Source organism: Lutra lutra, chromosome 1, assembly GCF_902655055.1.
Source record: "Lutra lutra chromosome 1, mLutLut1.2, whole genome shotgun sequence".
Taxonomy (NCBI): Eukaryota; Metazoa; Chordata; class Mammalia; order Carnivora; family Mustelidae; genus Lutra; species Lutra lutra.
Window position 1 is genome coordinate 222,071,734 of NC_062278.1, and position 26,521 is coordinate 222,098,254.

The following is a 26,521-nucleotide window of genomic DNA, read 5'->3' on the forward strand; positions in this document are numbered from 1 at the left end:
GTCCAAACGTGGTCCCACCCAGGTGGCTGGCTGACCCAGAGGAGGGCTGTGCACGGGGCTCCCACGCAGGCTGACAGCCAGCCCCATCACCAGCCCTGTCACCGAACATGTCCCATCTGGATCCAGCCAACCCGAGGTGTGCGTTTGTCCCGCTCTGTCCACGGCTCTTCACGTGGACGCCTGCTAGGCCACGCTGAGGACAGGCCTACCCTCAGGACCCTCCGTATTGGTGCCGGGGGCCCCCCAATGCACAAAAGAGGCAGGGGGCTAGTGAGAGCTGGGGAGTGTGGGGAAGGGGTGAGGACACCCAGCCACATGGGGGGCTGGTCTGCGGTGGTCACTGGGGTCCCCTCTGAACAGGTCCCAAGAACAGGTCCCCCAGGGCTAGGAGGGGTGAGGGAGAGGGAGGGGCCCTTGGGAGCACGGCGGCCTGGCCTCTCCTCGGTGCAGAGCACCGGCTGGCTGCAGAGAGGGGCCGCCCCCCGCGAGGGGCTGCGGGTGACCCGGGCTGCTCCATCTCTGGGGACCAGGGAGGCTGGTGGCGCTGACGGCATGGCCTGCCCACACTCACCACTGCCCAGGTCCACAAACAGGTCGTCCTCAGTCATCTTGATCTCGTCGATCATCTGAGCGACCAAGTCAAAGGAGGTCTCCCCGTACACCTCCGGGGAGAAGGGCTCGTAGTTGTTGAGCTTCTCGGGGTCCGTCACCGAGTGGTTGTAGACCTGCTGCAGGATATGCCGCAGGAGCCCATTGGACGGCCGCGTGTTCAGCTTCATGGGCTGCGTGGTCCCCTTCCACTAGGACGGCACAGAAAGCCCCACACGCATGACACGGGTGGCCCCCACCCCGCATGACAACCGTGCGTCCCGGCCCCAGCCCCACCGCCTCCCCAGACAGCAGAGGTTGTCGGCCTCAGAGCTGCACCTTCACCTGAAAGCCCATCTGGGAAAAGAAATGGTCACAGAAAGAGCCAGCGCCTGGTGGGTCCACGTCAGGGGGCTCGGGCCAGAACTGGGCCTGCACCCATGCAGCTCCCACTGGCCCAAGGAGGGAGTCCTCAGGCTCCCAGCCCCAGGGAACCACGGAGCCCTGACCCCTCACGGTCCGCCCCCTTGGGCTACCTGCGGCCTGTGACCGCGGAACCGCCCGCTCCTGAGGCCACACACCTGCCATGAGTGGCCCAGGTCAGCCCCAAGCCTCAGGCCCCACCTCCTGCCAGGGACAAAACCGAGGGGAGAGCTCTGGGCCAAGGCAGTGGGAGGGCGCCCACACGGCTGACACAGAACTTCCCTGAGCCCCGGTCCTTACCAGGAGACCGATCCAGCAGCCCCTCCCCTCCTGGCTGCAACAGTGAGGCGGTCGGCAGCCAGAGCCCCCGCCAGCGCGTGCTAGGCCCTCAGAGCTGCGGGCCCGACAGCCCACCACAGCCTCCCCGACCGCAAGGCTTCTGCACGAGAACCCGAACCCAGCAGGAGCCCGTGCTGCCCAGACAGGGAGCGTCCGCAGACGCAGCAGGGACGCACTTTCCAGAACCGCTCTGGCAGACTGGCCTGGCCCCGCTGTCTGTTCTTCACCAGGCAAGGGCTCCGCAGGCTGCAGCACGGTGGCACAGGGAGGTGTGGACAGAGCCCCAGGCCTCTCCATAATTGGAATATCCCAGAGGGACGGCAGGAACGCGCTCACGACACAGCCGTCTGAGGGCGCCCGTGGGGCAGGGCGCCGACGTGAAGGTCTATCCGCATGGGAGACCCGGCGGGGGGCACCAGCATGCGGGGGGACGGGGGCTGAGGACGCACCCGACCTCCAGCCCAGTCCCAGCAAAGGCCGGCCCCACGCCACACCCCTGCACTCCAGGGCGGTCTGCAGGGTTCTGCAAGGCGTATGTGACAAGCACCCAGGAAATGTGAGGGGCAGTGGGTCGAACACCCCCGCTCGGGTCCCTGGCGAGCAGATGCACATGAGGGGAGGGCAGAGGCCACCTACCAGCTGGTGGATGCTGTCAATGGCACGGTTGTACTTGTCACAGAGCCTCTGCATGCTTTCGAAGCTGAAAGGCAAGGGCAAGACGCCAGTCGCTGTGAAGCCCAGCACATGCCACAGGGGCCTCTTGGGAGAGACGGCTCCTGGACTGGCAGCGCCAGCCATCCCCAGTAAGGAGGCACAGTCACAAGACACCAAGGAGAACCACATGTGGCCAACAAGGCTGGGCCCAGGGCCGCACTGAGGCGGTCTTTGGCTACGTGGCAGCCTCCGGAGGTCAGGGCTCACAGGTCAAAGCCAAGGTCAACGGTGTGCCTGGCAGGTGTTAGGCGAGAGAAGGGGCTCTGCATAGCCTTCATAATGCACCGTGGCTGGGAGCTGGCCGGACGCACACCCCACCTGCTCCCCAAGCTGGGCCTGCTGCCCCAGGGCAGTGCACAAGGGCCTTACTTCCTTCCCGGGCTAGAGGGAGCCTCCATCTCACCCCCAGCTTGATGGGCATGGGGGGTACCCAGTGGCAGAAGGCCCCCTGGCTCTCCCAGAAGAAGACCCCAAAACTTTCAAAGATGGAAGCGGCACCCGTGAGGTGCCAAGAGTCTGCCTGGGGTTGTTCAAGGAGACTGCACCCTCCCAAGCCCCCGTGCTCACTCCAGGTAGGACTCTCAATGATCCCCTGACCCGGGAGGTCCCCCAGGGACTGACTCGGCCTCCAGGGGCCATGGTACAATGTCTGGGGACATCCTGGGGTGCTCCTGGCATTCGAAGGGGCAGGTCCAGGGATGCTACCCGGACGCTCCGCAGAGAACGGCCTGATGGAGGCGGTGCGGGGGGCAGGGGGCTCCCGCGTCTGTGCTGCACCGGAGGGGGTGTCAGCCGGGGGACTCCGTCCATAACACCCGCACACACACATAGCAGCAAGGAGCCTTCCTCCCTGAGCCGGACACCAGGAGCCTGGGAGAGGTCCCTCCGCACATGGGCCACGACCACGCCGTGTGTACCCCACGCTGCCCGCCCCAATGCCCCCCACATCCTCGCGGACTGCCAGATTCACCCCAAGAGCTCGCACACCCCCTTCCTTTAGGACAGAAATTAAACAATTCAACGAAGCTGGTTCCCCGACGGCAAGGCCGAGGTCCCCCGTAGGACAGCCGCAGTGGACAAGCAAGAGAAAGAGAGAACGAGTGGGAAGACCAGGCCCTACCCAGGCCTGAGGCGTCCTCAGGAAGGACAGTGACCAAGCTGCCCCTGGGCTAATGCGGCGAACTCAGGAGCCCAAGAGCAACAATAGGCTCTGCTCCTCTTCGGAGCAGCGGGCAACGGACACGGGCCACGGACACGGGCCAGGGACATGGGCCAGACACTCTACCCTCTCCCCCACTAAGTGCCGGGCCAGGTGGGGTCCCAGGGAACCAGGACCTGGCAGTCCCCAGCCCCAGCATCTGAGTGACACTCCTTCGCACTCCTAATTTGGAAAATGAAAGATCCGAGACCTCTGGCTCTTAGTTTCTCGTGCTGCCCTCACAGGAAAACCCAGGCACCCCTTTGTCATTTTACTTCCTGGGGTTCGCCGAGGTCCAACCGGCCCCAGAGGAGGCCCATCCCTGGGACGGTGCATAGGCACCTGGCTGCCGCCTTGCTTGGGAGAGAAATGAGGGTCCCCCACCACGAGCCTGACCCCACAGCCATACCAGCCCCTTAGCTGGATACCCTCAGCCTGGCCCCCCACAGCCATGCCCGGGCTTTCCTGAGCCATCTGAGTACAGAGGGGAAGGGCCTCCAACACCCCCTGCAAACATCTTGCAGCAACGCTGTCCTGAGAAGCACGGGCTGCTCTGGGCCCGCACAGAGCACTCCACCCATCACTGAAGGCCAGCTCCCCTGGCCAACTGGCTAACGTCCACAGCTCAGCCCCGCACGCACCGCACCCTGGATGCAAGAGAGCCGCACCCCAGCCCTCCGTGTGGGCCCTCACTGCTCACCGCACGCACACCACCGGAGCCCACGGGAACACCCCACTGCCCAGGGGCCGGGCTGCTCTGGAGGGAGGAGTGAGCACGGTTAACTACTTTCCCAATGCTTGGCGAACGGTTAGATGCAGAACAAGGCAGGAGGCCGGGCGAAAGGGATCAGGGCTGACGAGCAGACCAAGAAGCCCTTCAAACACAGAGGTGAGACTGGGTCAGCACCACCTGGGTGCCGGGGCGAGGGGCCCCAGGGCTCCTCTGGACTGGGCTCCCGATCAAGAGCGAGCCAGCAAAGCCCACAGAAGACACGCGCCTTCCGGGAACACTGTGGAGCCGCTCTACGCCTGCCGAGAGCTACGACAGCGGGAGCAGGGAGCGCCAGCCCGCCTTCTGCGAGAGAAACAAAACGGCATTCCAGACACGGCCTCGCCCTTCCCCGCCCACCCGACTGTGCTCCGAGATCCAGGACGCGCCTGCAGGAAACCACGAGCAGGGGCCACAGAGGCTGGAGGGGCAGTGAGGCCTGAGCCCCAGAGACCCGGATGGGTCCCGTGAGGCCCAGCAGAGGCACTGTCCTCGGGCTGGAGCATTGGCCGCTGGCGGGAGGCTGCGGGGAGAGCAGCCCCCACAATGTGGCATTTCCAATCACGTCCCTGCTCGGACAGCCTCTGCCAGTATCTCATCAACGTTTCCTACCGGAATAACTCCACGGGGCAACAGCCAACTCCAAAGGAAATCACCGGCCAGCTCGCGCCGTTGAAGAAGAGCCGACCGGAGGCCACGGCCCCAGCAGTCGCAGAGAGGCGGCTCGGCTCACCTTTTGGTGTCGTAGTCGATGAGAACATAATTCTCCATAGCAAGCTTGAGGTCCGGGATCTCCTCACAGACCCACCTGAAACACAAGAGCAGAGCCAACGGTGACGACTGGTCTCATGCTCTACTTTTCACTCTCGACCCCCAAACATTAAAAAAAAAATCCTCATTATTCAACTCAACGAGCACAAGAGAAGAGGGAGGCATCGCTTGGGAACAAGCCGCGTGAAGCCGCGCAGTCGGCTCCTGGGGCCAACGGGCCACACGGGACGAGCTGGGGAAGCAGCCACTCCAGGCAGAGAGCCCGGAATGTGCTGTGTGCCCGGGGGGGCCGGCGGCCAGCACCGCCGCATGAGCTCCCCGCGCCCCAGACAAGCGGGCCGCTGCACAGGCGCGTGGCGAGCAGCAGACGAGGGGAGCTGACAGAGCAGAGGGACAGAGACACACGCCAGCCCGTCCCAAGGCCTAACCCTCGCTGGATCCTGATCCCACCTCGACAGAGAGCCTGAGAAAGGAGTCAACGCTCCACACGTTCAGGAGAACACCGCGGATGTCGCGCAAAATGCTCCACCGAGAGATCTGACAACTTAGACGAAATGAGCGACTTCTTGGAAAGACACGAACACGCAAAACCGACCCCAGGAGAAAGGGGACATCTTGACAGCCTGGACCCTGCTGAAGACTGCGACCCCCTGATCAAGCGCCTCCCGCCAGGAGAGCCGGGTCCAACTGGCATCGCCCGGGGGTCCTGCCGCACATGCAGGGAAGCAGGGCAGTGACGTGTTCAGTCGCATGAGGCCGGCATTACCCTGATGCCGAAACCGGAGGGAGACAAAGCCTCGGAAAGACAAAGTCGGCACAGAACAGGCAGTCTACCCACCAACGCCCTCACGAGCGCCCCCCAAAAACAACCCCCTAAAAACACGTGTGAGCCAAAGCCCGCATGCGCCCACCACGCGGAGTTTACCGCAGCAACGAACCACCGTCCTCTGCCTCGTCAACAGAAAGTCATAGGATCACCTCAGCAGACAGAAAACGCCCAAGCCAGACCCAAGCCAGACCCAAGCCCCACGCAGGGTAAAAACCCTGAGGAAGCAAGAGGTGGAAAGAGGAGTGGGGGGGCACCGCCTGCATGCCCGCTGTCTCTGCTCTGCCAGTGGGCTCCCTGCCAGCTCCAATCGGTGGGGACGGGAGGTACTCCCTGTGTCCCTGCACCCCTGCGTCCACGAGCCCGACTCCCTCGCTGGAGCAGAGAGCCGCAGCTGCCGCCTCCAAACACACGTGCACAGAGAGGCACTCCTGGCCCAGACCCTGCGGCCCCTCCCCACAAGACCCCTCCGCTCTCTGTCACCAGGGCCAGCTGGGCAGGGCCCACCTCCAAGCGTCCACCCACCCAAGGGTCCCTCCAGTGCATCAGAGTCCTCCCCACCCTCCCGCCCCACGAGCACTTCCCTCCGGTAAGCTCTCTGCTCGACAGCACACACAGCGTCCGTGAGGAGCCCCAATGGGACAGGAGGGTACAGTTCCTGCAGACACCAGCGGGCTACTGGCGCAGACAGACCGCTCCCAGGTGGGGGGACAGGTGAGGACGCTGGCCACCACACCTCCTTCAACACTCCACCACAGGCCCTGGCCAGCACCACGTGGCAGACAGCACAAAGACCAGAAAAGAAGCATCATTCACAGACACACAATTTAACAAATGGGCTACCCTAAGGAATTTACACAGAAGCTTCTAGAACTTAGACGAATTGAGCAAGGCCACAAGGCATGAGGTCAGTGAGCAAAAACAAGCTTTGTCTGCATGTACCAGCAACAGAGAATTTTTAAACCGATTTTTTAAATGCCATTTTAAATATCAATAAAACATAAATATCTAGGGATTTTTTTTTTTTAATATTTATTTACTTGAGGGGCGCCTGGGTGGCTCTGTGGGTTGAGCCTCTGACTTCGGCTCAGGTCATGGCCTCAGGGTCCTGGGATCGAGCCCCGCATCAGGCTCCCTGCTCAGCGGGGAGCCTGCTTCCCCCTCTCTCTCTGCATGCCTCTCTGCCTGCTTGTGATCTCTGTCTGTCAAATAAATAAAATCTTAAAAAAAAAAATTATTTACTTGAGAGAGAACGTAACACGTGTGTGCAGGGCTGGGGCAGGGGAAGAGGGAGAGAGAGAATCCTAAGCAGGGTCCCTGCCCCATATGGAGCCCAACCTGGGGCACAACATCACGACCCTGAGATCACGACCTGAGCCCAAATCAAGAGTTGGACGCTTACCTGACTCAGCCACGTGGGCACCCCTATAGTGGTAATTTTAATGAAAAATTTGTAAGACCTCTATATTGAAAACTGTAAAACACTCATGAGAAAACCTGAAAACGAAACAAACCAAAGGCAACTATGTTCACAGAACAGAAGACTCAAACAGCCCTTTCCCCGGACCAAGCTGCCACCTCGAAGCGACCCTAGAACACGCCAGGAGGCTCTGGGAGAAACAGACAAGCTGACTCCGAGATGGGAGCGCGAAGACTGAGCTCCCAGCCTCCATAAGCTTTACAACGAGCACCGCTAGAGGACTTGACGGCCTTATCCTGAGACCCACCGCAGGTCTACGGTAACCAGAACTGGCGCTGGCACAGGGACGGAGAGACACGCTGACCCAGAGCACGGGACAGAGGCCGGTGAACGTTTACACGGCTCTCGGATAAAAGCACCGAGACAACATGATGGGAAAACAGTCTTTTTAATTAACGTCGACCCCACGAATATAAACCGCAGCTGGCTCACGGGAACATCGTAACCCTGACGCAAAGGCTGAAACCACGGAGCTTCTCAAAGAAAACAAAGGAGAACACCTTTGTGACTCGGGCAGGCAAAGATTTCCCGGACGTGATACGGATGTGAACGGACAGATACACTCGACTCCCAGTCCTGAAGGTGCGCTAAAGAGCACAGCCGGCTGTGCGGCGCGTCCTACACGTCCCACAGGCGCTCACGGCTGGAACATGTCAGGAATTCTCACAGCTCCACGAGGAGACCGCTCTGTGCTGACAAACAGCACGAACTCCTCTCCGCTAGAAGAAGCCAGAGCCGCTGAGAGCTGTGGCCGACTTGCAGGTCGGGAACACGGGAACCTCAAGGTGACGTGGAGCGCTGCGGTTCTGGAACATACAGGCCTGCTCAGGAAGGAGGGGGCACGCCAAAGGGACAGGGCATGCACAGAGAGCCCCAAAGAGCCAGCACAGGAACGGCGGGCGTGCCACGGCACAGTAGTGGGTCACAGCTCACGGAAAGAGGAAGCGGGTGGGAAAGCACGCTCTCCGTGGAGAAGAGCCCCAGCCGAGAACCTCCCTTCAAGAACACAGCAGTAACCAGTCATGGCAGGTGAGACCCACCTCTGGGCACCAAAATCAGGGGGTGAAAGTCCAAGGAGAAATGGGATGGTTGCAAGGTCTCCAAGGATCTCCTCCAAGATATTTATTAATTAAAAGGGGGGAAAGAGTGCCTATACCTCAGAGAAACGTGATGGACCAGGTGGGCAAGGTTAACGTCACCACAGTAAGAGAAAACGTCACCACAGTAAGAGAAAACGATAGGCCGTGCGCCTCCTGCTGCCCCGAGAGCCCCCAAGAGGAACAGACACCTCCGTCAGACGCTGTGTGGCACCCAGTCCCTGACACTCGGGAGCAGACCGCAGACACCACGCTACTTCATTCATAAGTACTTCAGCTTTTGCCTGTGAAAGTTACCACTTCTTTTAATACAACTACAATGCCATGGTCACACGTAGGACAGACATCAGGGATGGCAGGGAATTTCCTCAAACTCGCACAGGGCATCTGCGAAAAACCTAGAGCTTTTACCACTTCTATGCAAAATTGTACTGAAGGTCCCAGCCAATTTGATAAGGCCAAGGAGAAGAACTAAGATCATGAAGACTGAAAGGAAGAAATAAAACTGTCCCTAGTCACAGACGAAGTACTTATTTCTACGAGTCCTAATAAATCTACAAATCACTTACCAGAATCAATAAATTTAGCAACAGGTCATGGTTAATACGTGAAAGTCAACCGCATTCTCATTTATAAGCAGTAGGCGACCAGAAAGTAAAACTTAGCACAGAATCCTAGCTACAGGCCTGCCAAAAGCTCGACTCTCTGAGAATGGATCCAACCAACAGGTCCAAGATGCGCCCCCCCCCCACAACGACAGAACGCCGCTGAGGAAGTGCGGAAAGACCTGAGCGAGCTCAAAGACACATACCATGTTCATGGACTGAGAGACCTCGTACCGGAAGCCTCAACGGCAAATCTCTCCGTGCGACCTACTGGCTCAGTGCGATTCCTAAGAAAATCATGCAAAACCAACAAGCTAATTCCAAAATTTACATGGAGATGCACAGGAGGTAGAATAACCGAAGCAACATTTTTTATTTATTTTTTTTCAAGGAGGCTCCACGCCCAGCACGGGGCCTGACCTCACAAGCCTGAGATCAAGACGTGAGCTGAGATCGAGAGTCTGCCGTTGGACTGACTGAGCCCCCAGGTGCTCCCCCGAAGCGCTACTTTAAAACAAGAACAAAGGCGGAGAAGCTGCCCTGCTCGGTGGGATGCCTGCTCTGCACATGAGGCCACCAAGGTCTTCTCTGGTGAAAGGAGACAGACGTGGGCCAGTGGGACAGAAGCCACCCTGGAAGTGAGCCAACTCCCGCAGCGTCAACTGACTTGGACAAAGGTGATGCGAGAACTGCGCACAGAAGGGACGGTCTCTGTTCACAGCGGTGCTGAGCTGGCGGCCGTCCGCATGCGCGATGGTCAACGTCAACCCATACCCCGTATCATACGGAACGACGCGCTCAGAACAGATGGAAAAACTCAGTAGAAAACCTAAACTGTAAAACTTCTAGAAAGCATAGGAGACAACCCCTGTGACGTCAGATTAGGCAAATATTTCTTAGGAGGCAAAACCCCACAAACTGTAAAAGAAAAATGTGGACAAACCGGACTTCATTCAAAGTTAAGCTATCCACTGCTCCAAAGACACTGTGAAGGGCGTGAGGAGGTAGGAAGCCCAGGCTCAGGCGCTGAGGCATCTGCCTTCAGCTCAGGCCTCGTGGGATCGAGCCCCACGTCCGGCTCCTTGCACAGCCTCCGCCCCTCCCCCTGCTCGTACTCACTCTCTCTCTCCGACAAATAAATAAAATCTTAAAAAAAAAGATACGAAGAGGTAAGCCACAGACCAGAAGAAAACATCTGCAGAATACACACCTGGTACAGGCCTGGTAATGACAATATGTAAAGATCAGTGAAAATTCAATAGTAAAATCAGCTCTTGAAAACAGGCAAAGGATGCGAAGCATCAGGAGTTACCAGGATAAGCAAATCGGAGCCGCGGTGGACTAGCAAAGGGCTGGACCGCTCACCGTGAGGAGCTGTGCAGGGCAAAGCGGGCTCAGAGGACAGGCCATAAGCCAGAGAGCCCAGGTTGGGTGGCTGGCGTGGGCGTGTGGGGGGGGGGGGGGGGAAATCCCTGAGACCCCGCCCACCCCGGCAGGCACCGCCCACCCCTGAGACCCCGCCCACCCCGCGGGAGCGGCACTCACCGGATGGTCTCAATGATTTCATGAGCAGCGTCGTGGTGTTTGTCCTGAAAGACAAAGGGACACGTTTACACCCTCCAGTGACACAAAGGCAGGGACCGGGACCCCCTACCAGACGGCCCTGGCCTGGGCCAGGACGTGCTGCTCTGGGACCCCTGCGCAGGCTGGACATGCTGCCCTTGGGAAGACCTGCTCCTGCAACACTGCCCCCCCCACCCACCCCTACCAGCAGGCAGCTGGTCAGGGGCCTGGGATGGAGTCTAAGCCCTGACCCTCCCCTCCCTGCCCCGCACCCACCCTTCTGCTGACTCCTCACCCCACCCCCCAGGTGCTGCTGTAGCCTGGGAGCCACAGGCCTGGTTCTGACTTACGGAACCTCTCCAGGCCTCTGTTTTCCCGTCTGTGAAACAAGGTAACACCAGTAACACAACCTTGGGAAAAACCTACAGGGCCGTCCTGCCCCCAGAGCACAGACACCCCCTAACCCCACAGCTGATCTCGGCGGGTCCCCACGGTGCCCACTGCACAGGGGCTCATCGCTGCTCCTTCCTCAAAGAGGGGGCTGAGGGCTCACTCCAGTCCTCTCACTGGGGTCTGTGCAGCCAACTGACCCCAGACCTTGCAGAACCCAGGACCAGACACATCGAGTCCTCTTTCTGGCCCTGTCCCAATGCGAGCACGGCGCGGGCTGCCCCTCGGGGAGGCTGTGCACACACCCTGGCCACTTGCACCACCTCATGACAGACGCCTGGGGGCAAGCGCCCGGGGTCAGGGTCATCATAAGTCCAAGGACCGTGTACCCCTGAGCTTGCTTCCGTAGGGACAGCCCCGTGAGGAGGGCTTCTCACAGAACGGAGCTCGCCCGCTTCGCGTGCACAACTCCGTGGCTTTTCAGCACTTCCAGAGTCACGACCCCGGAACACTCTGGTCGCCCTACGGATGCCCGACCCAGCAGCCATCACCCTCCTCCCCCGGCAATCGCTAGTCCACTGTCATCTCTGTGGGCTTGCCTGTCTCTGGACATCTCACGTGAAGAGACTCGCACATCGTGTGGCATTTTGTGCCAAATCTTAACTTTTTTAAGGCAAATGAAGAGCCAATTTTTCATGTTCTTAGTAACCTCCTCCATCTGACAAAAGATCAAACGACGCACGTCACTTGCGGTCCTGTGACGGGGACACAGTGCAGGCGGGCGAGACGGTTCCGACGGGAACCGATCACGGCACCGGCTGCCGACTCAGAAACTGGGGGTGGGGCCGCTGATGGGGACGAGCGGCCCCCGGACCTCCTGGCACAGGTCAGAAGACTCCTGGGGCAGCTCTGCTGGGCACCTGAAGCCAGCTTTAGCCCAACTTCAAAAGGTCTTAAAGGAACAATGGGAATTGGCCGCAAGGGGAGCCTCGCTGGCAGGAGGCGGGCACGGCAGGCCCGGCCCTACCTGCCCCTGTGTCCTGAGGAAGGAACATGGAGCCGGCGGACACCCCCGGCCTCTGACATGGGAGCCCAGGCTCTGTCGGCGAGCCACGCCAGCCTGGGTCCCAAGGACGCCGGGACACACTCGAGTGCTCCGATTCGCCGGGAGGGCGCAAGGAGGGAGAGGCTGGGGGACCCCCACAAGGAAACCGCTCCTCCGCCCACATCAGCCCCGTCTTCATGGCTCCCGCCAGCATGGAGCCCCTCTCACCCGCGCACCCCACCAACCACGGCTGCTACCTTCAGAGCCCCCCAGGCTCCCCGGGGCATCTCCCTGACCTGGCCAGAGCGTCGGAAACAAGGGGAAAGCCACAGTTCCTTCTGCCAGACCACTCGCCTGAGAGCCCACACCACGGAACGCCCCGTGCCCGCGTGCACCGCCGTCGCCACGTGCCGTGACCGCAGTCCTCGGGCCCGTCACCCAGCAAGCCTGTCCGCTCGGCCCTCCAGGTCCACACCTGCCACGCGGGCACCAGTGAGGCAGGAGACCTGACAGCGACAGTGAGGCGGCAACCACAGAGCTCGGGAGACTGCACGACACACGCAGGGGAGTGTGTCATACGACCGTGGAGCTCAGGTGGTGCCAAGCCCTCCGTGGGCACGGCCAGCAGTCCATCTTGCAAACGGAGATGCTGAGCGCCAACATGCCCCAAGTGCCTCTGACGAGGTTGTGGGGGCCTGAACCAAGGCCAGGAGACACAGCAGCACCCACCGCTGCGGCAAGGAGCGGGCAGGGTGGAGGGGAGGACAATCAGGGTGCCTGCCTGGCGGTGACGCTTCCCACATTGATCACATAAACCTCGGGGGGGGGGGGGCAGAGGGCACAGGTAAGCTGCACCTCATCAGAATGAAATGGTGACGCTTCCAAGGACAGCATCACGAAAGCCGAAAGACAAAGCACAGAACAAGAGGAAAATTCTGCAAGTCATTCTCTGGGGCAGCGTCTGTACCCCACAGGCACACCTCGCCTGGCCACGCTGTGCAGACAGGGTGCTTTTCCAAGCCCAGGGCCAGCGCCCACCCGGGATGAGCCCGTCTATCGGCACTGTGTTTCCCACAGCGGTGGCTCCCGCGGTGTCCGTGCGTCCCATTCGGGAATTCTCGCGACATTTCTAACTTCACTGCATTTGCTGTGGTGACGCGGCCTCGCTGAAAGTGAGGGGACGTTAGCATTACCCGCGGTGTCTTCTCTTTAAGGAGTCCACACTGCCTTCTTTGGCCATCATGACACGGCACGCTGAACAGACCACGTACTTAACTGGGAAACCACACAATCCATGTTTACCTGCGACACCTGCTTCACTGCGGGGCCCGGAACCTGCGGGACCCCCCACGTGTGCCTGCGAGTACCCGGAACGCGAACCACTCCAAACGAAAACACAGCAGGGCCGTCAAAGCATGGACTGACACGGTCACTGCTGCAAAGAAAACATCCCCATGGCCAGCCAGTAAGACCAGTAAGGACACAAAAAGACGCTCCACTCCGAGCCAGGAACGGACATAAGGCAAAACCACAGGGATGGCCAGAGTCCGAACGACGGACACTGAGCGTTGGGGCGGGAAAGAGAAACTTCACACCCGGCTGGTGGGGACGGAAAGTGGTGTAGCCGTTCTGGAAAGCAGTCTGCAGTTCCTCAAACGTTTAAGGGGAATTTCCACGTGGCCCAGCGATTCCACCCATAAGCACACACCCAAAAGAAACCTCATACATCCACACGAAAATCTGTGCACGCGTTCACAGCAGCGGCGTTCCTCACCGCCAAAAGCTGGAAACAGCCCCAGTGTCCACCAGCAGATGAACAAACACAACCTGCCCCCGCACAAGGAGCGTCCCCAGCCACCAGCAGGAGCGCCCACGCGCTGTCCCGGGACGGACCCCGAGCCCACGACGCGCAGGGAGGGGGCCAGACACAGAAGGGCACGCAGGGTGTGAGTCCACGCGTGTGACACGCCCAGACTGGTCTCCTCCACACACGGGAAGGGGGCTCGCAGGGGCCGGGGATGGGGGGGAGGTGGCGGATGACTGCTGATGGGGACGGGGTTTCTTTGGGGAGATGGAAGGTTCTGGAATTGACAGTCGTGAGGATCGCACAACTCTGTGAATACGGCACACTCTCAATGCGTGAGTTATCTGGTACGTGACTTTTACTCCAACAAAGCTGTTGGCGGACCTCCACATGAGCAACGGCGCCCGGGGAAGCACCCCCAGCCCAGAAGGGAAGCACCGAGCCGAGGAAACACCCGTCCGATGGCCTCTCCTGCTGCCGCCCCACGACCCTGCGGGGGACCCAGACTCACACGGCCTTGGCAGGAGCTCACCTGACGGCTGCACTGACCGTCCCGCAGAGCCCAGCAGGACCCGCACGGTGTCACAGGGTCTCCAGAAGAGAACATCAGACCCACACAGCACAAGGACAAGCAACGACAGAGGGGAAGGTCGTCAGTCTGCAACTTTCCACCAAATTTCTCCCCCTCTCTCTCTCTCTCTCTCTCTCTCTCTCTCGGGTCACTCGCCCCAGGGAAGCCAGCTGCCAGGCCACCGGCAGCCCCACGGAGAGGCCCACGTGGTGAGGAGGGGAAGCCTCCCTCCCACCAGCAGCCCAACAAGGGCACCAGCATGAATGGCTCCTCCTGCCACGGCCCAGCCTTCAGATGAGGCAGCAGGGGCTTATGTGCTGACCACAATCTCATGAGAGACCCCACGCCAGGACCCCCCCGGCTATGTCTGCTGCAGGATTCCCGAGCACACACCACGAGATAATAAACACATGTTGCTTTATGCTGCTACTGGGGATGAACCTGTTACGCAGCCACAGCTAACCGACACACAGTTTGTGCAAAGGCTGACCCGCCGGCCGGAGCACTGCCCACGAGAAAAGGTTCTGCCCGGCAGCAGGACTTGACAGGAATTCAGGAATTCCGGCAACGCCCTGGCCACAAGGGTGTGACTCCAGTCCGCCCAGCAGTCACGAGAGGAGAGGCACAGCCCTGTGCACGGCAGGGCGGGGGCAAACAGCAGCCCGAGGTGCCCCAGCAGGGCACGTGCACATGTGGGGCTCCCACCCCTCCCCCCGGCCTCGCAGGAACTCACACAGCCGGCCCGGCTGACTTGTCTCACACCAGATCCGCAGACCTGGAAAGGCAGAGGTGCCTGGAATTTGATCTCAGCTGGTGAGAAGATGAAATCCAGCTTTCCCAACGCTTTAAAAGCAGGAAAAAGGAAGCACGACATTTACAACTGGGCTTCTAAAGGTCTCAGAACGACCCTTCAGGGGACAGGCCAGCTGCCACCAGTGGCCCTGAGGTACGTAATTTAAGATGCGCCGATCGCCATGAATGATTCAGGAATGTCGGGGCTGCAGCCTCTCCTTACTGCCCCACAGGCTTCCAAAGAAAGAGGCCAGAAGCCGCCCGGAAACATGAGATTGAGCGTGGCCCCTTGGCAGCCCGCATTCATGAGCGCCCCTATCTTGTGACCCAGGAATACCCCGTCCTCCTCCTCCATCGTAGGAGCCACGGAACCCTGGTGTCCTTATAGGGACCCCGCTGTGCACACACACAGCCCATGTCCCCAGCCTGGAGCTGGCCACAGGAGGAACATCTGCCTGCAGAAGACCGCCTCACTCCCTCGCCACTAACGGCATCAAAGCGCCCACGCGGAGCCGCGGGGAGAGGCCCTTCCGCGGGAAGCCCGTTCAGCGAACGCAGCTAACTGGGAAGCGGGCACCAGGCGCCAGGCGGCGCTAGGCTAGGCCCTGCACCTCGGAGACCCATGGAAACGTCCGTGACAACCACAACCTGTTCCTGCCTTACACTGCACACCACACGGGGCAGTCGTCACACCTGCAGATGACACGAAACTCTGTCCCTGCCGCTACCACTTGGCTCCTCAACCCCGGTGGCTGTGTGACTGCCTGGCACGGACGGTGCGTGGAGGGTGCACGCACTGAGGGACAGAGCGCATGGGGAGCCCCAGCTGCCTCACTAGCCCAGGCCCAGCCCCTTCTTGTACCCTGAGGACAAGCGTCAGGACAAGAACTCAAGGTCTGGCTCCACCACCAGCCTGTCCCCGGCAGGTGTGCAGGCCCCCCGCCCAGCCCAGGAAGCATGGACAGGAGGGTCTTCGAGACGTCCTCCGCAAGGGCATGCACGCAGGCTGCTGAGCGCTCAGACCTCCTGCACTGTAAGCGTCCGCACGACTGGAGGGCGCTGGGGGCGAGGGTGTACGGTGAGAGGCGGGATGCAGAGGCCGGGGGAGACCAAGAGCTGAACACAGGGGTGTGCATGGGGGGGGGTACCCACCCGCCGGCTCCACGCCCCTGACTGTGCTGGCAGCGAGAAGGACACCCAGGGAGTGTCCTCGGCTTCCCTCAGGAATCACAGCAGGAGGCCAAACCCGAGCGCCCCCCCCCCAGGCGGGCTGGCAGGCCGCACAGCACGTCGGAATCCCCAGCAGGGCTCCTGAGCACAGACCCACCCTCCACCCCACAACAGCCGCCCGTGCAGCAGCTCTGCGGGTCTGGGAACCTGCATCTCTAACAGGATCCCGGTGAAGCGAAGGCTGCAGGCCCCGAGACCCCACCCGGAGGAACTGCCCTGGACAGGCCAGTGATGTGCAAACACAGCTCCAGGGGGCAGAGGACAAGGAATAAAGGTGGGGGGATGGGACGGGCAGGAGGCCTGCGGTCCACTGTCTGTCCACCTCAGCAGCAGGGCTCTGACGGCAGAGATCTGGTGGGGGTGGAGGAGGACACAGTGCAAAGTCAACAGGCGTCCAGAACACTCAGTCCAGAAGGGAGCCCTGCAGTGTGGAGAGCACAGGGCCCGGGCCAGGCTGGGGAGCTCAAGCCTCATCCATCTGCCCGCGTGCCCATGCACCTAGGAGCGGGGTCAGGGAGCAGCAATGAGGACAGCTGACCCATAGGACCTGACCATCAAGAAGGCAAAGGCTTTCATGTGAAAATGAGCAAATTCACGCAGGGCAGCAGGGATCCCAGCCTGCAGAGAATCAGGCCAGCCGCGTCCCCAGCCTGCCCAGACATCTGCACCCCAGCAAGGGCAGAGCCGGGTGGCAGCAACGGGGAGTCTGCCCCATGGGCTCCGGGAAGGCGGCAGAGGGCAGCCCGCCAACCACACCTGAGGACGGGCTGAGTTATAGCCGAGGTGTGCGAGACAGACACAGGCCTCCCAAGGGAGCACAAACACGGAGCACGGCGCCCAAGTGGGGCCGTCACAGGCCGGGGCCGGGCTCAGCCAAGCCAGCTGGGTCTGCCACCAAGACTCCCAGGCAGCCGTGGCAGAACAGGGACACCAACAGGGAAGTGCTCTCGGGGCTGCAACAGGGCTAGATACTGAGGCCCAGGGAGACTGTAAGGATAGAATGTTTGGGTCGCCCCAGTACACTCACTGGAGCCCTGCCACCGTGGAACGGTATCAGGAGACGGGGCCTTTGGGAGATGTTAGGGTTAGGGGAGGTCACGAGCGCGGGAACCCCCGTGGGACTAGTGCCCTTGTAAGGGAATGAAGGAACAGAGAACTCTCTCGGTTGCGTGAGGACACAGCGAGAAGCCGGGGCCGCCGACCAGGAAGTGGGCCCTCCCCAGTGCCAACCCCGCCGCCCCCCTGTGGTACCCGTTACCGCAGGCCAAGCAACGGCCCCCAGGGCACAGACTGCGCACGGCCAGGGTTCACAGGGTGGCCCAGGAGGAAAGAAGGGGACAAAAAGCTGGCTGAGGAGGAGCAGGCCTCCGGGCCGAAGGCAGGGAGGAGGACCCAGGTGGAAAAGCAGAAGCGGCAGCAGCACAGTCGTCCAGACAAAATGCACTTCTGCAGCCGCCGGGAACCTGGGAGTGGGCTGGCAACCACGCGCTGAACCGGGGGGCCAGGCCCTCTCCGCGGCAGCTGCCCACACCCTGCGGAAAACCGAGCACCGCCCGGAGGCCCCGCCCCAGAGAACCCACGTGGAGAGACGAGCCCTCGGAGCAGGGGTGAGGGCTGGGTGGGCCACAGCTCCTTGGCGGACTGAAATGTGGGTTTACACGGCTGTTCCTCAGCCCCGGTTCTCTCCTCCGCAGGGCTCTGAAAAGGAACTAGGCTCCTCAGAGGAATGGCGGGATCCAGGGCCGGAGCACAGAAAACACAAGATAAGCGCGGACAGCCTGGGCACCAGGTGGTAAAGATGCGTCCCCCGAGAGGCACAGGCAGGCCTCAAGCCCAGGAGAAAGCCTGGAGGCCCTCCCGGGGTCAGCCCCAGAATGTGAGCGACAAGGTCCTCGCAGACTGAACCAGCAGCCGGAGAACACAGTCCCTGAGTGAGGGGGGCAGACGCAGGGCTTTGGGAGGGGAACTGCAGTCCGGCGGGAGGGCGGTGGAGGGAAGGGGGAGGTCCCCCATGTGTAGACAAGGCCCCCCAGGGTCCCGGAGAGTGTCACAGGCCCCTTCCCCTCTCCGGGTGCACAGCAACAACCTGACGGCGGTTGGGGGAGGGGCCCGGCAGTGCCACCCAGACCAGGGCTCGAGGTCAGCACCATCCACAGGAAGGTGCCAGTGGCCTCGGACATGGTGCCCGAGGAGACGCAGCGTGCACCCGCAGAACTCTTGCCAAGAGCGCAGGAGCCTCTAACTACACACTAGGGCCCCCTGCAGGGTGGGTAGATCATGACAGGGGCCAGCCTTAGGAGGGACAGCCGCAGGTTACAGCTGGGAATAAAGGACAACTAAACACTACCGGGGCCCCAGGCTGGACCCGAGCAGGCAGGGACATGGGGGGGCAGGGTCCCAAGTGTCCTCAGTGTGGAGCCCGGGCTGGGGTCCTGGTGCCACGAGCAGCTGAGCAAGGGGCACAGGAACTCAGGTCTATGCGTGCGCCAGGCTCTTCGTCTGAAATCCTTTCTGGGGGGCCTGTGAGGCTCAGATGGCGAAGCGACTGCTTTCAGCTCAGGTCACGATCCGAGGGTCGAGGCAGGCTCCCTGCTCAGTGGGGAGTCCGCTTCTCCCTCTCCTCCCGCCTTGTGCACGCTCTCAAATAAATAAAAACCTTTCCAAGTGTGAAAATGCTGCCCAGAAAGGTCAGATGCAGAAGGTCGTCCAGATGCAGACAAACAGGAAAGGTGCTATCAGGGTGTGTGTGTGCTCTGGGCCCGCGCACGGCCCTCAGCCTGCCCTACCCCCACCCCAAGGCCTTCCCATGCACCTGCTGGAGACACCTTCGCTGCCTTCTCACTTGGCAGGAGTGCCATAAAGATCACACACTTAGGGGTGCCTGGCTGGCTCAGTGGGACAGCATGCAACCCTTGATCTCCGGTTGTGCACTCAAGCCCTGCGCTGGGCTACAGCTTACTTAAAAAAAAGGCGGGGGGGGGGGGACAGGATACTTCAAGTCTTCTGAATACGTTAATAATTCCATGAATTTTACAGTATCTTTCCCCCACTGAAATCTCGTATTTCTCACTCAGAAATAAGGAAAATGTGTAGTACAACACCCACAGTGAGGAATGTAACACATTAGTCCGAATCTGTTTAAACATCTCAAAACTCAACATGGTTAATTCGCCATCTTGACAATCACCTTCAATTTCATCCAGAAGCTGCCCTTTCACAGATATTATGACACGGGCCTGTGACAAAGTGGACGCCCACTCCTAATCGCTCTGACGCAGAGAGCGTCACTTCTGAGTTCATGGTTAAGCTGAGCCGGGGGAGCAAAACACCAATGCAAATACTTACGGTGGCAGCAGCTCTTCTGGTTCAAATAAGCAAGAATCCAAAAGACAAACCGTGTGTTCGAGTAAGTAACGAACAAAAAACCACCGTGAGAAGGCTGGGGTGGGACGGCACTGATCCTTCCTGGAGGTCAGCCTGGAGGGGGAGGAAGGTCAACATGCAGGGCCCAGGGCGGGCAGGGAGAGTGTGGGAGCTCCCCCGAGGTGGAGGGCAGCTCCTGATGGTGCTCTGGGAGGTGAACAAGGGGTCAGGTCTGCACTTCACACTTAGCCCTCAGGAGAGACCACAAAGCAGGGCAGGGCCAGAGCCCGGGGACCAGGGTCAGGCCGCCACGAGCCTGGGCAGGCCGAGGGCGCTCCCGCTCAAACCGCATTAGCCATCTCGCAGCACTAAACCACGCGTGGGGCCTGCACCCGAGGCCGCGCAGTCTGTAAGGAGCGAGACTCAGGCCGGGTCTCGTCATGTCTGTGCGGGGCTCCCTCCTCTGCACGCCGGACCCGCGGGGACACATGCTGGTCCTCCGCCCAGACCTCTGCTCGCAACTGGCCGGGTCTTCAGACAGCACGCACCCACACAGGGAGAGACGTGCAGGGGCGACGACCTCCCAGCTCTCAGCCCTGGTGTCCATGTAGCAGCGGGCACCCCCGGGGCTCTGGGCCTGCTGTCCGCGGTAGGGGTGGCACAGGGAGAGAGGGGACTTAAAGACCCACACAGCGACTGTGGTCACACCGGGGGCTAAAGACCCACACAGCAACTGTGGCCACACCGGGGGCTAAAGACCCACACAGCGACTGTGGTCACACCGGGGGCTAAAGACCCACACAGCGACTGTGGCCACACCGGGGACTCGCACTTCAATTCTTGGTGATCATCTGTCAGTGGCTACACCGCAGGCCTGGCGCGCTGCTGGGATGGCGTTGCCTGGGGCTCCCCTGCCCTGGAGGGGTGGGGGCTGCAGTTCTGGCAGGCCCTGTCCTCTGAGCAGCCCCGTCCGAGCTGGCGCTGGGCAGCGTGGCCCCTGAAGAGGGGTGCGGCGGAGGTGGCGGCAGGAGCCAAGCCCTCCTTCCTGGTGAGTCATTGCTGGCTGGCGTCACAGAGCCGAGACATTCCCTGCGAGCCGTCATGCGTCACAGGTGAGCAGCTGGCTCTGCACCGTCCTCCCCCGGGGGGGGGGTGCAGTGGAGGGGGGTGGTTCTCCGAGCAACGCCAGATGCCCTCGTTCTCACCCCTTCGCAGTGGGACAGTATTTTGGGGCCATGTAAGTTTAGTCTTTAAAACTGCGAAGCCCACGAGCAGGGATGGGGGACCTGACTTTCTCTGCAGCTCCCAGAAGTACACTTGCGGTTCCCATGGAAACTGTACTTCCTCAAGGGGTAGTGACTTGTTCCCTGTCCTTCAGCCCCAGCAGGTGGCCCCAGTGTGTCTCCCAGATGCAGAAGCTGGGCAGCCCACAGGTCCCCATATTCAAAAGAGGACCCCAAAATGCCTTGTAGCTTGACTGTACCAATGCCAACGATAGACTCGTGGCTCTCTGGGAGAAGCTGGGTCAGAACATAGGATCTCTTCTCTCTCCTTTTCTTTCTCTTTTAAGATTTGAGAGAGACAGCATGGGGCAGAGGAAGAGAAGCAGAGCCCCTGCTGGGCACAGAGCCCAACTCTGGGGCTCAATCCCACCACCCTGAGATCATGACCTGAGCCGAAACCAAAAGTTAAGCACTTCACCGACGGAGCCACCTAGGCGCCGCCGTTACTTCTTATGGGTTTGAGGGAATCTGCGATTATCTCAATATCAACAGTTTAAGAAAAAAAGGCAGAGCTCCCAGATCCCCAGCAGCCTACCACGGCCTCCCTAGAGAACACCCCAAGTTCCTGCTCCCTCGGTGCCCGCCGCATCCGACACAGTGGCAGGCACGTGGGTCCTAGAGACCAGACTAGGAAAACGAACAGACACACACAACACACAGGGTTTTCCGAGAGTCCCTCTCCCCTTCCCAGCGGCTGCTCCACCCACGCGGAGTTGTCTGGGGTTAATCTGCCTGCCACCTGAGTGCGATGACACAGAAGGCTCACAGGAGACCAGGTCAGCATCAGAAAATATTTTCTGAGTCATGGGGAGGGATGGCTCACTCTGCCCACCCACTCATCCCCCTGCATAAAGGGCATGACTGCTCAGAGGGCATTCATGGGAGAATCGTGGGCTCCAGGGAGGAAGCTGGAGGTGGGGACAGTCACGCTGGGGCTGCTCCCCCGCCCACAGGCTTCATAAGTCATGGAGGGGATGAACCACTCCACCCCCTCGCAGTTTCTTGCCCTGATGCCTGGCAGCCAAAAATACCACGACCTCCCTTCCAGCTGGGACCCGGTTTTCCCAGTAAGACAAGAGCCACCTTGAACAGCGGGTGGGTGTCCCAGAACTCTAAGTCAGGAAAGCAACAAAACTCAGCCTGCCCCTCCCCCCACCTTCCCTCCTATTTGTCAATTTCCCAAAAAGCCTGTTTCTGAGGGGGACAATTCCCAGAGTGGGTGGTTGTGGCTGTTGGCACTTCCTCCTACAGATGCCCGGACACCAAGAAGCCACCCACATGTCCCCCAGGGCAAAAGCAGCAGCCCCTCCCTCCAGGACCACCTCAGCCCCCAGCTATCTACACCACACACCATGCTGAACCCGTGGGTTTACAGAGCTCCTACCTCCCTACGCCCATACATATCCCGAGAATGCGAACACCGTCCACCGTCCTCTGCACCCCCAGGGACACGGGAAGCATCCAGTAGGTGCTAGCAGCATGAATGGGTCCGTGAACGAACCGGCCCAGTCATTTCGCACATGTAGTCAAGGGACAGTCCGACCTTCTTGAAAGATGACTTATGAAGTCATCCGTTTTCTCAGCACTGTCACCATCGAATCGCCACAAAACAGGACCTCTTCCGAGAGCACCACCCCGCTTCCCACCAGAAAGCCGGCCTGTCAGCAGGGTTACGGAAAGTGAACAGACCTCACTACAAAGCTGTACCAAAGAGTGTTGCCTCCCTCGGCGGCTGGCTGAGAACCGCGCGGGGCCGCCTGCCCCCTGGCCGGGCAGTGGGACAACCACACCAGGAGAGGGCCTGCCGACGTCAGGCAGAGCGCCCTGCCAGCGGGCAGCATGGCCCCGCTCCCCTGCCAAGGGAGGTCCCAGCCAGAGGGAAAGACACTGCACAGTTCAGAACCAGTAACTGGTCGGAAGCCGGGTCCCACCAGGCCCCCCACGGAAGGCACCATTTACCCCGGGTACGAATCACTGAGGGCCCTGCTCCACCCCAGTTAGGACGGTGGGCATGTGCCGCTGCGGCTGTCTCTGCGTGTCCAGGACCCAGACAGCGGGTCACAGTGCATCTCCTCGCTCTTCTGATGCCCAGCAGAGCCAATCTGGGAGACACGCAAATGTCACACACAGCGGCACAGGCCCCACCGCCCTTCCCCCGCATGTCCCAAGGTGAGAAGTCAAGCTGCATAGAAACCTGCCCCCCCAGGCTCAGAGCGGCTTTATTCCTAACCACGCCTCCCCCCCCCCAAGGCCACCGCCAGCCAGCTGAACAGGGCGATGACCAGATGGAGCAGGATGCGCCACAGACAGGGACTTCTGATACCCACAGCAACATGGGTCCCAGCCAGGCCTCGCGGGGTCAGAAAGCTGCCCGCTGTCCGTTCCACCTTCCTGACTTTCGGGAAAAGGCAGGCCTGGAGGGGCGGGGAGGACAGAGCAGCGCTGGTGGAAAAGCGCTCGGAGGGCTGACAGCGGCCTGATGGGACGGACCGGTCAGCGCTCCCGCAGCGAGGCTGGCGCGCGAGCTAAGGAAGAAAACTAACTCCATTTTCCAGAAGGCTCTGGCCAGCCGGCGGGTGCACGCGGGGCGCTGTCACAGGGTGGGGACAGGCGGGAGCCAGGAACGGTTGAAGTTCTGAAGGTTCTGCCCGCTTTCGTCACCTCGGACGGCGGTCCCCCGCCCTCCCCCCTGCCCGGGCGGCCGGACACACACACACCCCGGCGCTGCCAGCCGGAAAAGCCGGGGCCGGGGCTCGACCTCGCCTCCCGCCGCAGGATGAACAAAAATAGCAAGCTCCGGCGCGCGCGGCGGGCTGGAAACCGCGGAGAAGCCGGGGCCGGCGGCCAACACCCGCTCCCGGGCGGTCGCCGCGCCCCGACCCCGCCCCCCGCCGCGACGTTTCCAAAAACTGACACACACGGAGCGCGCGTGAGGGGCGGGGCGCGCGGGCTTCCCCGCCGGGTCCCCCGGAGGGCCCTGTTCCCCCGCCCGGCGTGCGCGCCGAAGGGCGCCCCGAAGACGCCCGCCCACGGCGCCCGCCGCGCTCCCGCTCCCAACGGCAGCCTGCCCGGCCCGAGCGGCCCCGGGGACGCGGACACCCGCGCCGCGCCGCCCACCCGCGCCCCCTCAGCACCCTGGGGCCGCCCCGGTAAATTTCTGCCCGGCCTGTCCTCTTCCGAAGGGGCCCCGGGTCCGGCCGGCCCGCCGCCTGCCCGCGACAGCGCGGGGACGCAGAGCGGCGCGGCCACTGCGGGGCCGAGCCCGCTGACAGCGCCCGACCCAACCGACGCCGCGCGCGAGCCGACTGTCAGCACCCCCGCCCCGCAGCCCCCGGCCCCCGCGCCCGGCCCGGCCACCGCAGCGCCGCAAACCGCCGCGGGCAGCGCCGTCCAGCCGCAGGACGGCCGGAGGGGGCTTCTCGGGATCCCGGCGGCCCCGTCTGCGGGCGGGCGCGGCGCGCCGCGGGGCCCGGGCCGGGGGACGGGGCGCGGCGGGGCGCAGGGGCGGCACTCACGTAGACCGGCAGCGGCCACGGGTAGACGGCGGGCTCGGCCCCCACGGGCGACTTGAGCCTCAGCTCCAGCTTCTCCCCCATGTCGGCGAGCGCGGCCGCCGCACCATGCTAGTCGGGCGGTTGGGGGAGGGGCGCGGCGCCGCCGGCGGGGGGCGGGGCGGCGGGCGGAGGAGGGCGGGCGGGAGGGCGGGAGGCTGAGGGGAGGGGGGTGCGCCCGGCCTGGGCCTCGGCCGCCGCCGCCGCCGCCGCCGCCGCGGCGCTCCCGTCCGGCCCCCGGCTCCTCTTTGTGGTCACAGGCCCGGGGCCTGCAGCGCCGCCGCCATCTTGGGCCGGCGTGAGGCGAGCACAATGAGCCGGGGGCCGGGCCGAACCATTCGCCGCGCGCGCGCGGGGGGGGTCGGCGCGAGGAGGCGGTGCGCGCCCGCTGCCCCGCCCGCCTCGCCGCGCGCCGCCCCCCCGCCGCCCCGCCCCGTGGGCTCGCCCGCACGCACGCACGCACGTCCTCGGCTGCCCTCGGCCACAGCCGGCCGGCCGCGGGGACCCGGGGAGACCCCGCGGGTCTGGGATGACAGGTTCGAGCTCCGCCCCCCGAGCGGCGGGGCGCGTCCTCCCCACGCCCGGTAACGCCGTCGTGCCTCGTGAAATAGGACGCCCGGCGTCGGGGCGGCCCGCGCTCCCTCTCCCAGGGCGCGCCGCGCCGGCCGAGAGCTTCTGCTCGGCGCGGGGGAAGCCAAGAGGGTGCCGAGGGCCGCTGTCCCGGGGGGCGTGCAGGCCTTGCTCCGGCGGCGGCCAGGGGCTGGCGTTCCCGCGAGATCGGGGTCGAATCGCTGGACGTGAGGCTGAGGACGTTGTCGCCGGCGGGCTGTGGGTGGGCCTCGTCCAATCAGGGGACGGTCTTAAGAGGACAGAATCGGGTTCCCTCCAGGGAGGGACCTCTGGCTGCACCAGCGGCTCTTCCTGGTGTCCCGCCTGGAGATTTCCGACCGGACGGCCACGCTCCCATGGCCCGGGCCCTGCGGCGAAAGTGCGCCGCATCTGTACCGTGTCTACACAGCGTCGCATGTGCGTCCGCGTGTGCGCGGCGTCTCTGCACGCGCGTCTGCTCACAGGTGTGCGCGCGCGGCACGGTGCGCGGTACCTGTTCTGCCCATGGGGCTCTGGCACGGGGGCACGTGCGCATGCACACCGCGGCGGGGCCCCGTGTGCGTGTGGATATACGCGGCCCGTGGGTTCTGCTTGCGTGGGGCGGCCTCACGCGTGGCCTGTGGTCACTGCCCGCGGGGAGCCAGCCGCCGGCCTTCGCAGTCCCTCCCCGGGCGTCACAGCCCCGGGAGGGCGGCGGTGGCGTCCGCGCTGGCCGGGTGAGGGCCTGACGGCAGGGACCCGCTCAGGGTCGCGCGGGTGGGAGGTGGAGTCCCGCGGCCGTGCCCACGCCCCCGAGCGTGCGCCTTCCCGGCGGTGGGGACAGGACGAGGCAGAGTCCGAAAGCCAGGGCGGTGGCTTCCACTTGTCGGAGCTCGAGACCGCCGCGCCCCAACCAAGGCGTTAGAAGTCAGGGCAGTGGTTAGCTCAGGTCAGCGGGGAGGCGCCGGGACCTTTACCTGTGGAAGAGGATCCGTCCAGCACTTCTCGTGTGTCTGTCCATAAAAAGCTTTCTGGGAACAGGTACCCGGGTTGCTGTGCAGAGAACGCACCGGGGGGAAGGGGGGTAAAGGAAGAAGCAGGAGAGTGAGGGGGCCAGATGGTCACCTGGGGACAGGGAAGGAGGGGTCTGAAGAGGGACAACCCCCCCCATGGGTCATGCAGCCAGCCAGCCTGGACTTTGTGAGCTGAGGACAGCCGGAGACAGGGTTAGGGTCCCCAGCCAGAGGAGCCAGAAGCCGGGAGCCGCCTCACTCCTCCCAGACAGGAGAGCCTGTCCGCCACCTCTGCCTGCCTGGCTCTCAGGCTGTTTGCAGTTTCCATCCCACAGGGCACAGAGGCAGCCAAAGCTCCGGCCTCAGGAAACCCCCTCCCTCCCTGTCTTCCCCCTCCCTCCTCCTCCAGCGGTTCCCCCATCCCCCATCTGTCCTCTCCCTTCTGCAGAGAGACCCCGAGGGACCTCTCAGACCCTGGCTCAGGCAGCCAACCGGAGAGTGGCTACAGACAGCTGTTT

At 62.4% G+C, this 26,521-nt stretch overlaps 1 protein-coding gene across 6 annotated transcripts in view; it reads right to left on the reverse strand.

Annotated features, from left to right (window-relative positions):
- DOT1L (DOT1 like histone lysine methyltransferase) overlaps nt 1-24,709 on the reverse strand; it is a 60,034-nt gene extending 35,325 nt beyond the window's left edge. For 3 of the 6 annotated variants that reach the window (XM_047709781.1, XM_047709771.1, XM_047709777.1), the window contains exons 1-5: nt 24,367-24,706; nt 10,356-10,399; nt 4,765-4,839; nt 1,987-2,050; nt 572-800 (exon numbers count right to left, since the gene is read on the reverse strand). In XM_047709781.1, the coding sequence (XP_047565737.1) occupies nt 572-800; nt 1,987-2,050; nt 4,765-4,839; nt 10,356-10,399; nt 24,367-24,447 (493 nt within the window). In that variant the 5' untranslated portion in view covers nt 24,448-24,706. Of the gene's footprint in view, nt 1-571; nt 801-1,986; nt 2,051-4,764; nt 4,840-10,355; nt 10,400-24,366 lie in introns of all 6 variants that reach the window. The other 3 variants (XR_007123739.1, XM_047709759.1, XM_047709767.1) reach the window with 2 other exon arrangements.
- Between the last annotated feature and the right edge of the window lie 1,812 nt (nt 24,710-26,521).